This window comes from Zootoca vivipara, chromosome 9, assembly GCF_963506605.1.
Source record: "Zootoca vivipara chromosome 9, rZooViv1.1, whole genome shotgun sequence".
Classification (NCBI taxonomy): domain Eukaryota; kingdom Metazoa; phylum Chordata; class Lepidosauria; order Squamata; family Lacertidae; genus Zootoca; species Zootoca vivipara.
In genome coordinates, this window is record NC_083284.1 from 70630830 (window position 1) to 70645562 (window position 14733).

Consider the following 14733-nt stretch of genomic DNA (forward strand, 5'->3'; position numbering starts at 1 on the left):
TACTGGGTGTGTGTGTGTGTGTGTGTGTGTGTGTGGTGTTGTTGCCGACTTGGCTGGGTGGGGAAGCCGGGAAAGCGCCGACCCTGGCGCCCCCCACCCAGCCCAGTTCCTCACAGGAAACCTCCTTTTGTGTCACCCTGAGGAGAAAAAGAGAGGGGGGGGAAGCCCCGCGTTGTTTTCGCAGGAGGCGGACAGGAAATGACCCCTTCTTCTCCGACGGCGCCTTGAAAAACAAGCTCCCCGCCACAGCCTCGCGCCAGCCTCGCTCCCCGCCGCCGCCGAGCCTCGCCGGGCTGCCCGCCTCGCCTTCCCCTCCCCGCCCGCCTGCCGGCCTCGCTCGCGCTCCCTCCCCGCCGCCGACTCCGCGCGGGGAGCCGCAGCAGCAGCAGTAGCCCGCCCCGCGCGCGCAGCCCATGTGCTCGGCGCGGCTGTCGGCTGCCGCCTCCCGCGCGCCCTGAGCCTCGCCGGCGAGCGGCGGCGACCAAGATGTCGAGCGCGGCGCCGCACGACCCCTTCTATTCTTCGCCCTTCGGCCCCTTCTACCGGAGGCACACGCCGTACATGGTGCAGCCCGAGTACCGGATCTATGAGATGAACAAGAGGCTGCAGACTCGCACCGAGGTGAGTCCTCCTCCTCCTCCGGCTCGGGAACTCGGCGCGCCGCTCTCCGGCTCGAGGGGGGCTCCGTTTCCCGCGGGGCAGCACCGGCCAGATGCTGCCGACGACGGAAGGAGCATCCCGGGCACTCGAAGGGGGGCACCGCAGGCTGCACCGGGAGGGGGGGATGCAATGCAGCCCATGAGACGGCTCGGTTTCAAATGCCCCTCCTGTGCAAGCGCGCAGGTTTTGGTCAGGTACCTGACCTCTCTTCTCTTTTTTGGCATTTGCAACCGCAGCGTTCTCGAGGTGCTGTGTGCATTGAAGGAATGTGTGTGTGTGCGTGCGCGTGTTTAAAAACAAACAAACAAACCACGTTTCAGCGGCGATGGATGTTACCTGTACTTCTCCCACCCCGGTTATCAGCACTGAGCCTATGAAGGCAGAAAAGAGGGCTAGAGTTGGACAAACTTATTGCCTTATGCTGATGGCAAATACACTCAGACCCTACCAAGTGTCCCTATTTTCCAGGGACGTCCCTGATTTAGAGAAGGTTTCTGATTTGATCCAGGAATGTCCTGCTTTTCCTTAGGATGTCCCTGTTTTCATTGGAGAAATGTTGGAGGGTATGGAGCCATCTGAAGGAAATCCTGTACAGGGAAGATTTTTAAAAAATGTCTAATGTTCTATTATGTATTTATATGTGTTGGAAGCAGCCCAGAGTGGCTGGGGCAACCCAGTAAGATGAGTGGGGTACAAATAGTAAAATTATCATTAGGGAATGGGACATCCCTATTTTCATTGGAGAAATGTTGGAGGGTATGTATCAATGAATGAATGAGGTTTCTATTATTCTGTTAACGGGAAGAATAAACAGTCCGGCATTTAACCCCGCAAAGGGTAAGAGAAGCTGTATCCAGTGCTTGTCTTGCTTTGTAATGTAGAATCTGCTGGTTTTGTACCACAACATGAGCATGAGTGTATGTGTGTTTGACTAGAGTGATGCATAGCTGAGTAGAGAATCTCTTCACTGAAAAGAAGAATAGAAACATTAGGTTTGTCTTTCATCTAAAGCTAAAGCTGCTTCTCTTAATGAAATGATTCAAAGAAGCCATAATTCCGGGGTGTTCTTACATGAAGGATGTGTGGGGTGATAAAACTAGCAGGAGGGCTTCATTTCTTCCCTGTGTGCCTTCAACTATGCACAGTTACTTTTTTGTTTTCCTCAAGTGGTTTCTTTGAATGGGCTCAGCTGGGAACAGAACACGTCAGAGAACTCAGACTTTTGGAAGTGAAAATGTCGACAATGTTACTGAATAATTTTGAGAGTTCTGCTGGTAGTTATAATAGCATAACTTTTCAAGGGATCCCAAGGTGGTTGTAAAAGAAGCATACTCTTCAATTGTCCACTGCAGCTATAGACTGAATATATGGGATCCAGTTAACAAGATGTGACCTGCTTTATGATTGGTGAATTGGTGGGCAGCAATTGAGTTCCAAGCACTAATAACATTACTGTTTGGATCACCCTGCTCCTGCCCTTTATGTTTTAAACTGAGGTTGTGTTTTCCGTTTTGACTCTGGTTGTTGCTCTTGCAGTCTAGTTAATAGTTATTGGGTTGCTGGAAGCTTGCAAGAATGAATGCTTTAAGAAGGTTGACTTGCTTTAGGATGTTGTTTGTCAGTGTGTTCTTTGAATTTTTATGAAATTGCCTCTCAATTTTGCCTGAAATTAAATTCTGATGTGATTTTGAGACAGTCCCTCTGACAAATTTCAAGGGGAGCAAAAGTAGTTTTGAAATTTCTCTGGGGTGTTCTACACAGGATAGTAGATTCTCTGCTCCACCTCTTGAGTTTTTAAACTATAGTTTGTGATTTGTGGAAATTAAAATCAGGTTTGGCTGCTGCAGTTTTCCATGACTGTAGCAAGTTTGCTTGAGTTGACCTACCCTTTCTTATGTTGGATGAATGTTGTTGTTGTTTAATAGGACTTGTAGGAAGACATTTCCCCGTAATTTGATTCATGAGAACTGACTCAAACTAAGACAGCGCCTGGCTTAATTTGTTTGCTGTGTGAACAGGTGTGCCACTTCGTATTTAGGGGATGATGATAGTTTATTCTGACTTTCACAGACTTCTTAAACTTTGCCCTTCCTCTTTGTGGGATTTGAGGTTTACCACTACATCTATTCCCATGTGCATGAAACTATAAAGAAACAAAGAAAAAACCCAACATGACACCCCCCCCGCAATAAATGTATATTCAAGATCATATTGGTTAAACTGAAGAACCTAGGAGAGGTCCATGCCCAGGTCATGTGGACGTGGACTCACGGCTGTTCTGTTGGAGCAACTTTATATTGCAATCCTATTTTAAACGTGTGGATGCAATGAAAACATTCTGGTGAGTCATTTAAATTTTGAATCTAGTAGTGACTCTTTAAGATACATGGCAGCAGCTGTTTCTTCCATGCTGAAGAATTCAGGATACAGTGCCTTGTAAATAAAATAGGCTAAAGGAGTTTTTATCAGTATCTGATCTGATGTCAGCAGTAAATTCAGTTAGAGAACTCATTGTATTTTGAATGGTAAGATAAATGTTTGTCTTCTAAAAATGAGTACCTGCGCATTCATTTTATAATGGGAATTCTCCCCTGGGATTTAACTTTGGCGATTTTCTCAGAAATCTATGAGCCCATTTTGAAAGACAAGTCATTTCAGCAACTGACAGAGCCCTGGCTGAAATTCAGCATCCACCCTGGAAAATGTTCTTAATGCTGTTTTTTATGTTAAATAATGATAAATGGTCTTTATCAAATATCAGATAGCAAGGGCCAGCATGCATACTTCTGTGACTGGAAACAAAGCTTTTAGGTAAACCTGAATCCCTGTGTATTTTTACTTTGGGTTTCGCTACTGGCAAATAATCATCTGGCCAATGATACTTTATACTTTTCCTTAAAGTGTGTGCCAACATGACGTGCCACCTAACTGATGCGCCAAACAATGGTCATCAGCTTCTTCCCCATGGTATGTACCCTGTTCCTAACTTCTGGACTGCCTTGCACATTCAGGTAATGACCTCTTCTCTTGATAGGGGCAACAAGCCCAGGTTTGCCACAAAATAATCACTCAGGAGTGAGCTGTAGCCAATTTCACTTCTGGAAAATAAGACATTCTGTCTGAAATATTATTTAGGTGTATCTAAGAATATTTATATTCATATTTACATTTACACACACACAACTGTATTTTTCCATCTATAAGATGCCCCCATGTATAAGACACCCCCTATTTTTGGGGACTCCGATTTAAGAAAATGGGGGGAGATGGACCCGTAATATAAGACACCCCCTATTTTTTGACATTATTTTTAGGGGAAAAACCTAGCCTTATACACAGAAAAATACGGTACATGCTCTTAAAATGTATACTCCTAAAAATGAAAAATGTGAAGAGCATCTGCAACAGTTTGTCATGGTGATGAGCAATTCCAAAATATTAACTGCAGGGTCAAGAGCTGGTGTAGCTTTATGCCTACACTAAGAGCCTGAGGTGTGGAAGTGGAGAACCCCCAGGTTCTGCTAAGTACTTACAAAATGATATTTAGCAGGCCATTATTCTCTCAGCCTTGATGTTCCCATCCCACCTGCTCTACTGCTACATGTGGATAATAACTGATGTCATTAGAATCATAGAACCATAGAGTTGGAAGGGACCCTGAGGATCAACCAGTCAACTAGAAGGAATATGCAGCTGTCCCTTAGGGGGATCACACCTGCAACCTTGGCTTTACCAGCACCACGCCCAACTGAGCTAAGCAACTAAGCTTTATAGGTTTGTTACAAGGAAAAACATGGCATTTGTGAAGTGCTTTGAACACTGTATAGAAGTAAAGAATTGTGATCAATCAATCAATCAGATTTCATTTGACCGTCAGTCAGAAACAAACATTTATCCATACAAAAATTAAAACATCTAAACATCTAAAGGAACTTAAAACTTAAACCTACAATAAGAAGTAGGCTGCACATTTAGACACATTTCAATGCTGTCAATTTTAACCTTAAGGGCCAGAAAAAGAAATTTGGCCACCAAGGAGGCCGTTGCAGAATTGTGATTAAGAAAGAAGTTTTAGCAATCTGCTTTAGCTAAGTATGGCACTCTTGTGGCAGAAGCGGGGGAAATTCACTGGGGCCCATTTATTCATGCCTTGTCCCCTGACAAGTAGTGCCTCTGCTCTTCATTATCTTCAAGGATTCCTCCACACCAAAGTGTGTTTTGTAGCACTAAGACTACCATTTGTAATCTTGAGTGTAGAATTCTGGGAGCCGGTCCTACAAAGTTTTGTAGACCCTGACCCAAACACCTGACTTCTGTTTCAGTGTATCTGAAGAAGTGTGCATGCACACGAAAGCTCATACCAATGACAAACTTAGTTGGTCTCTAAGGTGCTACTGGAAGGAATTTTTTATATTTTGTTTCAACCTGAAAATAAGGTCAGTTGGAATCAACAGGACTGGCTTCAGGCAAAGGACTAAGAAAGGAGATAATGTTTACATTTCCCCGCCATTGTTTTAGATTTAGGTTTTTTTGGCGGGTATTTTTTTCTGTGGGGGTAGAATACAGCAAAAGAAGTATTTGGGTTTAAATCTTTGTGATTCATTTAGCTAAATAATTTGGACATTGACATTGCAGTAAGCCCACAACTTGCACGAGGGTTCTCTTCTGGGAATCATGCCTAAAGCCCAAATCATGTATAGCCAAAACACATTGGGTGCAGTGGTGGGTAGGCTTGGCAAATTCTTCCCCCCCCAGACACCGTTTCTGCCCCCTTAATTTATTTATTTTTTACCAAGCACGTAAAGCTGAATGTGCGCAAAAGCTGAATGTGCGCAAGTTAAATGCACATAAGTTTCAAGGATACTGTACAGAGGAATCCCTGTTTATGCAGACACTCTGTTCCCAACTGCCGTGCGTGTCAGCCCGTTGCCCCCTTGCCCCCTTTTGGCACTGAAAACGGCTCATGAGTGCACAATTGTGCGTGACTCGAATACATGCGAGTTGGGACTTGCCTGTACAGTCATACCTCGGTTCACGATCACTGCGGTTTGCGATCAATCAGTTTGTGACTGCCGCGGACCCGGAAGTGCTTACATCCGGTTTCCACGGCGTGCGGATGTGCAGAAGCGATCTGCACAGCTCGCGCATGCACAGAAGCGCTCTATCAGCACTTTGTGCATGTGCAGAAGAGACGCTCCGTTTATGACCTGCTCAGAGAGCGACCGGCTCCCCGGAACCAATTGAGGTCATAAACAGAGGTACCACTGTACTTGATATAAATTGAAGAAGAGTAAGTATTTTACCTATAAAGTTGTACCTTCGTTGACGAATGCCTTGCGATTTGAACGTTTTGGCTCCTAAACGCCACAAACTCGGAAGTGTGTGTTCCGGTTTGCGAACGTTCTTTGGAACCCAAACGTCCAACGGGGCTTCCTGCAGCAAATCAGAAGCCACACATTGGTTCCCGAATGTTTGGACTTCTGGAACGGATTCCTTTCGGCTTCCAAGGTACCACTGTATAGGAATTTTTACAATGGTATTCTATCCAGCCTTCACAGGAGACTTGCAGGTTGTGCTAACAGGAAGTTGGACCTTGATAGAGGAAATGCTGAACTTGCTACCAATTATGGGACCACTTGTGCACTAATGCAATCTTTGCAGCTCTCCTTTGGGCGTCCTTGCCGTCTGGAGGGAGGTGGGTGGCGACCAGGGGAGCATCTTATATGTGATAGCACCACATCTATGGAATGCTCTCCACAGGCTTGCTCATTTGGCACTGAATGTGACTAGCCTGTGGGGAAAGGGCATGGTTCAGTGGTAGACCGCATGCTTTGCATTCAAAAATTCCAAGGTTCAGTCTCCTGCATCTCAAAGTAAGGCTGGGAGTAATCCCATCCGAAATATTGGAGATCTGCTGCCACAATACTGGCCTAGATGGTCTGGTCTGGCATGAAGCAGCATCCTCTGGCTTCAACCCACTATTTTGTTTTCGCGTCGTTTTGTTTTCATTAGATTTGATGTTCAAGTTATACCAAGAATTATTTCATATGGAAGAGTAGCAAATAAATGGCTAAAATAGGTCAACAAATGAGAATGTTAATTCTCCAATTCAGGGGTGTGTGTGTGTGTGTTAAGGGCTGATTTTTGGAATGGCACACTCACATCTTAAGACTATGCAAGCACAAGAAGACTCTGCTGGATCAGACCAATGGGCAATCGGATGTAATGCAAAAATACGGTCTTGCATGTCTAAGATTCATTCTTCTTGTATTGTGAATAAGCTCACAAGAACTACCAGCCTTCAGTTGTTTTACTAGGCTGCCTAAAAGCCTGCTAGCTTGCATTTCCACACTGGAAGGAAGAGAACCGCCTCTCCCCAGCAGTCACATGGAAACACAGGCTGTAGCCACTGATAAAAACAAAAAGCTTCTACAACCTGGTACAGGATTCCTCCTCTTCACTTGCATGTCAGTAGTTACCAGATGAGCTGTTAAATACTAGACAGGCTCACACATTTTCTCCTGCTATAGCTGAAGTTTGGGATAGAGGGGAAATCTTTTGCTATCCACTGTTCCAAATTTTTAAAAACCCATTAATAACATTTCCCCTGCACTAACCCCCCCAAGTGCTTTAATTTAGGAATGCCCCTTATACTGAGCCATGCCATTGGTCCTGCCCTTTGTCCCCATTTGAAGGGCTGGCCAGTTTGCTGCTGCTCACGAAAAATCTGACTGGGCTGTGTATGTGTGTGAGCGTAATCTTGGCAGTCCATATTTCCTTCTTTCTCATTGTTTGGTCAGCATCTTTTACAGCTGTCTCTTTCCAATAGGATAACCTGCAGTAATAAGCCTGTGGTGAACAAAACATTCTTAATTTGGTCAAGGTGGTGACATTGTTTTGTTTATTTTGCTCAGGACTTCAGGACTTTCCTCCCTAGAATTCTGTACTTGTATTTTCAACATTACTGTATTTTATACGCTTAATCAATGGGAGTTTATAGATCTCAGTTGGGCCACTCTGACAAGAATCAAGATTTCTCTCCAAACTGAAAATGAGCAATTTGAAATGTTCGTAAATTCTTTCCTACCAGATTCAGATTTTTTAAATAATAATAATAAAAATAATAATTTATTATTTATACCCCACCCATCTGGCTGGGTTTCTCCAGCCACTCTGGGCGGCTTCCAACAGAAGTGTTAAAGTACAATAATCTATTAAACATTAAAAGCTTCCCTAAACAGGGAAGTCTGGTACTGTAGTTGTTTTTTCTCTTTGACATCGGGTGGGAGGGCGTTCCACAGGGCAGGAGCCACTACCGAGATTCATTTTTTAAATGAATCGTAGCGGTACCAGTATGTTATATAGACTGAAAGGTAGTGGAATCCGGCGCTTCTTTTTTACTTCTACAGTCGACATTCTAATCATGCTTGTTTCTGGCGTAAGTTAGAAGCTAACAGTAATAACACCGCACTTGCCTTTCCAAATTGCAGTATGTTTCATTGCAGTATGTTTGCATTTCTGCAACTTTTTGAACTTGCCTCCCCTTTGAGTTTGCCTTTCCCGACAGTAGTACCTTGTATAAGATAAAGCACACAATCTTTGAATTGCCTAGGCTTATACCTCATTGAACGAACACTAGTCGGATTCTAGGAATGGGATTTCTCAGATCTTCTCTTCCGAGGTTTTACAAGTTATTCCACACAGTTGGGTTTTTTTGTGTGTGTGCAGCAAATGTGTGTGATCAGTTTGTGCACACAACCTGCTTGCCGATGTAAAAATGAATTTTACTGTTGTCAGAATACCCCATAGTGTGAACACTGCTACCCTAGGACTCAGAAGAACCCATTTCAGAAGCTTCAGTGTGACTAGTCTTCCCTGCTATGTAGGATTAAGCGATGGCTGGAGTGGTGTGCTGGCACTTTTCAGTGAATGCAGAGCTTGCAGTTGGAATACAAACAACTGCTGCTCTTATATCGGGATTGGGTTGGATCTAGACCCATCAAAAAAAGCATTTCAGGAAAACACGTTCTAAACTTCATTAAGGGAAATCATGTTGGCTAAAGATGGGATTCCCCAGCGCCACCTGGCTTCACAGTGTTATAATGCGTATACTGTAAAGTGCTTTTTCTCTACCAATGTAGTTTGAGTCCTTGGTCTAAGTCTTACTGTTGCTGAAGCAACAGCAGAGATTTGCTCTTTGTTAGTATTCAGACTGAATGTCACAAAAGGTAGCCTCACTACAGAGCAGAACAGGGGAATTATTATTAGTATAATTAATCATTTAATTAAATTTGTATGCACCTTTCATCCAAAGATCCCGGGATGGGTCACAGCAGGCTTTGAGAACATCCAATACTTTTACTTAATGGTGCCGTTTGCTAAATTAGCAGCTAGAACATGGGTGTCAAACACAAGGCCCGGGGGCCAAATCCGGCCCGCCAGACCTCGTCATGTGGCCCGCCGAGCGCCCCAACCAGCGGGACCCAGCAGCGGGACCTTGCTGCTGAAGCGCCGCGCCGACAAAGCGCCGACAAACAGCTGGTGCCGGGGGGGGGGGTCCCTTCGCGCTCTTTTCTGGCGCTGAATCAAGGTGGCGACCCCCCCTCCCTTTCTTTCTTCCTCTCTCTCGTTCTTATTCTTTCTTTCCCTCTCCTTCCTTCCTTCTTTATCTCTGTCTTCTCTCCCTCTTTCTTTTTCTTTCCTTCTTTATTCCTTCTTTCCTACTCTTCTTTCTCTCACCTCTTTCCTTCCTCTCTCCCTCCTGCTCCCTCTTTTCTTCCTTCCTTCCTTCCTTTCTTCCTTCCCATCTTTATTCCTCTCCCTCATTCTTATTCTTTCTTTCCCTCTACTTCCTTCCTTCTTTCTCCCTTTCCGTCTTTTCTCCCTCTTTCTTTTTCTTTCCTTCTTTATTCCCTTCCTTATTTCCTACTCTTCTTTCTCTCCCCTCTTTCCTTCCTTCCTTCCTCTCTCCCTCCCACTCCCTCTATTCTTCCTTCCTCCCTCCCTCCCTCCCTCCCTCTCCTCAGAAACATAGGATGCTGCTTTATACTTCTGGCCCTTAAACCCTGGAACCAGGAGAGCAGCTCCAGTGAGTCAACCTCAGCCAGTCCCTTTGGTGAAGGGTGGTGGCTCACTGGCAGAACATCTGTCCTGCATGCAGAAGGACCCCAGCATCTCCAGGTACTAGTAGCTCTGCAAAGGTCCTGCATGAAACCCTAGCGAGCCTCCACCACCCAGTACAGTTACCAAAAATCATTTTACAATAAATTGTACAATAATTGTACATTTGAATATCTACTTGCCATTATTTTGACTATGTTTCTGCTTTCAGAGCTAGTTATTACTTACATTATTACAAAAAACAGTAATAATTGAATGCAGTGACAATAATTTATGATAATAAAGAGTGGACACATAGTCCTACAGATACAACCGGCCCTTTGAGGGTGACCAAACTGCTGATGCGGCCCCCGATGAATTTGAGTTTGACACCCCTGAGCTAGAACATGTTACAAAATTGCAAGGAATTTATGAATTAAAATTACAATTAAACTGTGGTAGCGGTATTAGGTTGTTTTTTTTTAAAAAAAAAACACCCAGCTGCTACGGCTTAGTTTTTAAGATGAAAAGTACCCCAAATGTATGTTTGCCTTTTATTCTACAGATTTATTATGTGTTCTGATTCCGTCATTGTGAAACCAAGGTATCCGCATGTATGACAAGGTTAAGACTGGAATAGCGTACAGTGGAACCTCAGTTTATGAACACCTCGGTTTATGAATTTTCGGTTTACGAACGCCGCAGACCCATCTGGAACGGATTAATTCACTTTCCATTACTTTCAATGGGAAAGTTCACTTCAGTTTATGAACGCTTCAGTTTATGAACAGACTTCCGGAACCAATTGTGTTCATAAACCGAGGTACCACTGAATTGTTACATAGAAAAGTGCAATATTTTCTCTAGAGTGGTCATTCATTGGTGCTGTGTTTGTTGGATGGATTGTGGTAACACAATCACCTATTTGTTTATTCTTGTTCACGTAATACTGTAAGTGGTTTAGTCTGACTATATACATGTGACAAAAATACATAGTAGAACACGGAATGGAGAGAATGGATCCTCTACAGGTGGAGGGTTTAGGTTCTGAGTGCAGCTCCAGATACACAATATTGTTATGATTTTGTGGGTCCCAAACCTCTCTATGCCCTGGATCCAGCAAGTGTTAATATCTAAGCCAAGTTTATTTATTTAGAGCAAAAAATGTACTTGGTAGTGATAAGCTAGTCACATGAGATTATGTGGTTATTCCTCCTGTGTTTGGCCCCAGGGCCGTCTTAAACCCATCTAGCGCCCTGGCGCTAAGGTCCCTCCAGCGCCCCCCTCTGAAAGTGCAGCACCAAAGCGATCATGCTGAGGCAGCCGCCCTTCTATGAGCTGGTGGGCTACAGGCAGCCCCCTCGCGCCTTGCTGGCCAAACCAGCTCCTGAGCGGCCAGACTTGGCTCCAGAGCCTCTCCAAGGACCCGGGAGTGCCAAGCGGACCGCGGCAGCAGTGGGAGGCGACCTCCGAGGACTCCGTGCTGCACCTCCTTCTCATTTCCCCAGTGCTGGGTTCCGCTCAGTCAAGCTTCGCCACCAGCGCACGCACCGTGGGACCAGCAAGAGCTGCTTGGGCGCTGTGTGTGCCCTGGTGGCAAAGCTCGACTGAGCGGAACCCAGCGCTGGGAAAACGAGAAGGAGGTGCAGCACGGAGTTCTCAGAGAAGGAGAGAGACGCAGCACAGCCTCTTAGCTCGTGGAGATCAGTCCTGGCCAGATCGCTGGAACCCTGCGCTCACTTGGTGCCCTTCCAGTGCCCTCCAGCGCCCTGCGCTGTGGTTCTCCGCGCCACTAGCCTCTATGGCTAGGACGAGCCTCTTTGGCCCAGTTGTAGTGATTCTACACAGTGGAGGGACACCTTTGTTATGAACGATTCAATAAGAGTTATGTTGTGAACTGCCCTGAGATCTGCGGATGAAGGCCAGTGGAAGGAAGGAAGGAAGGAAGGTGTGCAGGCAAAAGGCAGATTTTTTCTTTTTGCTTAACAGAGTTTATATTGCATTGATAACAATGCTATAGGTTTCTGTAAATCCTCCCATTTCACATTGTGGAGTATTATATGTTTTCATTTTCTTTGGAAGGTAGCATGTTGGGATCTTATCATTTATTTCTAATATTTTCTTTTTCAGTAGAGATGTACAAACAGAGGACAAGTATACTCCCTTAGGCAAACTGTGCAGCCACTGATCCTTCCTTAGTCTCCCAAAGACGCCCCAAGGATCCATTTTTAAAATTTATGATTTTCAGTTTTATACATTTCAATAACTTTACAATCATTTTAACATTTCAAAACTTGACTTCCTCCGCCCTCTTTCTGCGTTTCCTTAATTTTTTTAAAAAAATATTTTCTGTATATTCCAAATGAACTTAATTTACTCATTCTTTCATCTACTTTAATTATATACTCTTATAAAACTGCAGGTTGTTACAATAAGCCTGACAATGCTCTTATCTGTTTACAGTTTATTTGTAAATACAGTATTCAATAAACCATCTCCATTCTTTTGTAAAAAGTTTGTTATCTTGATTTCTTATTTTTCCAGTAAGTTTTGCCATTTCTGCATATTCCATAACTTTGTATCCTTTTTTCTTTCACTTCTTCTTTCCAATATTTGGGCAAGTAACATTCTTGTCGCTGTAGTCACATCTCTATATATAAAAATGTAGGCATTGCACGCGCAGAGGTCACAGCCTTTCTCCGTAACTGCTGAACCGTAATGTAACAAATTTGGCCACAACGTTCAATGCCCACCAGGAAGGGATCTGGCGTAAATCCCCCCCCCAAAAAACCCACACCTTTCACACCTAAAATAATGATTAAACACAAAAAAGTGGCAGCCAAATTAGACATCACCACCAGAAGCTCTGAAGACTCCAGCAGCTGCGCCGCCAGATGACATCACAAAATTCCACAGCAACCAACTGAAAACAGTCCTTTTGCAGCAACAAGGCCCAGCTTTTTCAATAGGCTGCAGCATTGCCAAGCAGGGAAAAACAAATAGAATACAGCCTTTCACAATGGGGGGGGGGAACACAGGGATGAGGCACAACAAAGGGAGGGAGAAAACACATAGCCATGGGGGGGGACGGGACCCTGAGTCAGCCAAAGCAGTGGGGGGAGGGTTGGGACAGGGAAAAATGAGTAGGCCACAGCATTGCCCAGCAGGGAAAAACAAACAGAATAGGGCCTTTCACAACCGGGTTGGGGGGGGGTCATCTGGATGAGGCATAACAAAGGGAGGGAGGGGAAACACATGGCCATGGGGAGGGAGGAATAACCCTGAGGCAGCTAAAGCAGTGGGGGTGGGTTGGGACAGGGAAAACTGAGTAGGCCGCAACATTGCCCAGCAGGCCACAGGGAAAAACAAACAGAATATGGGCCTTTCATGGGGAGGGGGAATCACAGGGATGAGGCACAACAACGGGGGAGGAGGCTCACAGGGATGAGGCACAACAAAGGGAGGGGGAAAACACATAGCCATGGGGGGGGGACCCTGAGTTAGCCAAAGCAGTGGGGGGTGGGGACATTTTCAGGAACATGTGTGGGTGGGGGAGTCTTATTTTTGAAACTTTCAGTAGGGGTGTCAGGGTTGGGACAGGGCAGGTGAGGGGACTCTAAAGGGAGACTCTGAAGGCCCGTTTAACAGAAAAAGGTCCATTTAACACACAACCCCACAGCAACGCATGGCCGGGCCAGCTAGTACATGAATAAATTTCTATACAGTTTGGGTAGTTCTATTCCTATAATTCCCAAAAGGAAAGCTTCTGTTTTGTTTTGTTTTAACAAATGTTATTTGAAACACCTTTTTCAATTCATTATATATCATTTTCCAGTAAGCTTTAACCTTACCGCAAGACCACCAACACCCCAATGATTCTTCTGCCAACTCACACCCGATGGAAGACTGGCACCAAAACTTTGCCACCCCCAGTTAGCTGTGCTAAATCTGATAGGTATTGGATTCCAAGGACTGGAGAGAGATTTCCTGTAATCTCAGACTATCAACATGCTTCTGTGAAATCCCTGATCTCTGTCAGGCAACATCATAGGAAATGATAATACAGTAGTTCCATTTGCATTAATCATGAATCTCAACAGTATCATGAAATCCTCTTTGCTGCAAGTGGGCCCTCATTTTTGTACGGCTGCTGCTGCAAGATTGTTGCTGGTCTTCTGAATTTATCCCAACACACTATAGTGTAAAATAAAAAAATTCCTTCAGTAGCACCTTAAAGACCAACTAAGTTTTTTTTTTGGTATGAGCTTTCGTGTGCATGCACACTTCTTCAGATACCCTATAGTGTGTTTACCCAGTAGGACAACCTTCACTACCGTGTTTCTCATATTATAAGACATGTCTTATATTTATTTTTTCCTCAAAAAAACCCACTATGGCTTATTTTCAAGGGATGTCTTATTTTTTTCCTCCTCCTCCTGCCACGGCTGGCATTGCTGCTGCGCCTATCACTATGTCTTATTTTCGGGGTATGGCTTATATTCCTTGAATGCTTAAAATCCTGCTATGGCTTATTTTATGGGTATGTCTTAAAATATGAGAAACAGGGTACCAGTTTCTTTCCGCTGTTTTGGACTATAAGTCTGATCAGTATCAGACTTACAGCAAAAGGGTCACCAGTTTAGTGAATGCCACAATTCAGGAACTTCAGTTTCAGCCTGAAGTTTGACATTCTGCTAACCATTACTTGCATTTCTAATAAAAGATATCAAAAATCTTACAGCAGGCAACTGGCAAAAATAGAGAGATTAAACAAGGACTAGCAGTGGGGGAGGGGAATTATTCATAAAGTCACAGGAGGACTCCATCAGTGGCTGTTCTGTGAGAAGAAAGAATTGAAATCTATCAAGTATGCTAATTATTCTGAATTAGGGTTTTGCTTGAATATACTGTACTTGGAACCTCACAAGCCAGCAAGTGGGCTTTTGTTTGTCCTCCCCCCAGCGTAGTTTTATA

The 14733-nt window shown here is 44.4% G+C and overlaps 1 protein-coding gene across 5 annotated transcripts in view; it reads left to right on the forward strand.

Annotated features, from left to right (window-relative positions):
* The first annotated feature begins 265 nt into the window (after positions 1 to 265).
* The window catches only part of LDB2 (LIM domain binding 2), a 194191-nt gene continuing 179723 nt past the window's right edge, over positions 266 to 14733 (forward strand). For 4 of the 5 annotated variants that reach the window (XM_035112352.2, XM_035112354.2, XM_035112353.2 and 1 more), the window contains exon 1: positions 379 to 621. In XM_035112352.2, the coding sequence (XP_034968243.2) occupies positions 487 to 621 (135 nt within the window). In that variant the 5' untranslated portion in view covers positions 379 to 486. Of the gene's footprint in view, positions 622 to 14733 lie in introns of all 5 variants that reach the window. The other variant, XM_035112350.2, reaches the window with a different exon arrangement.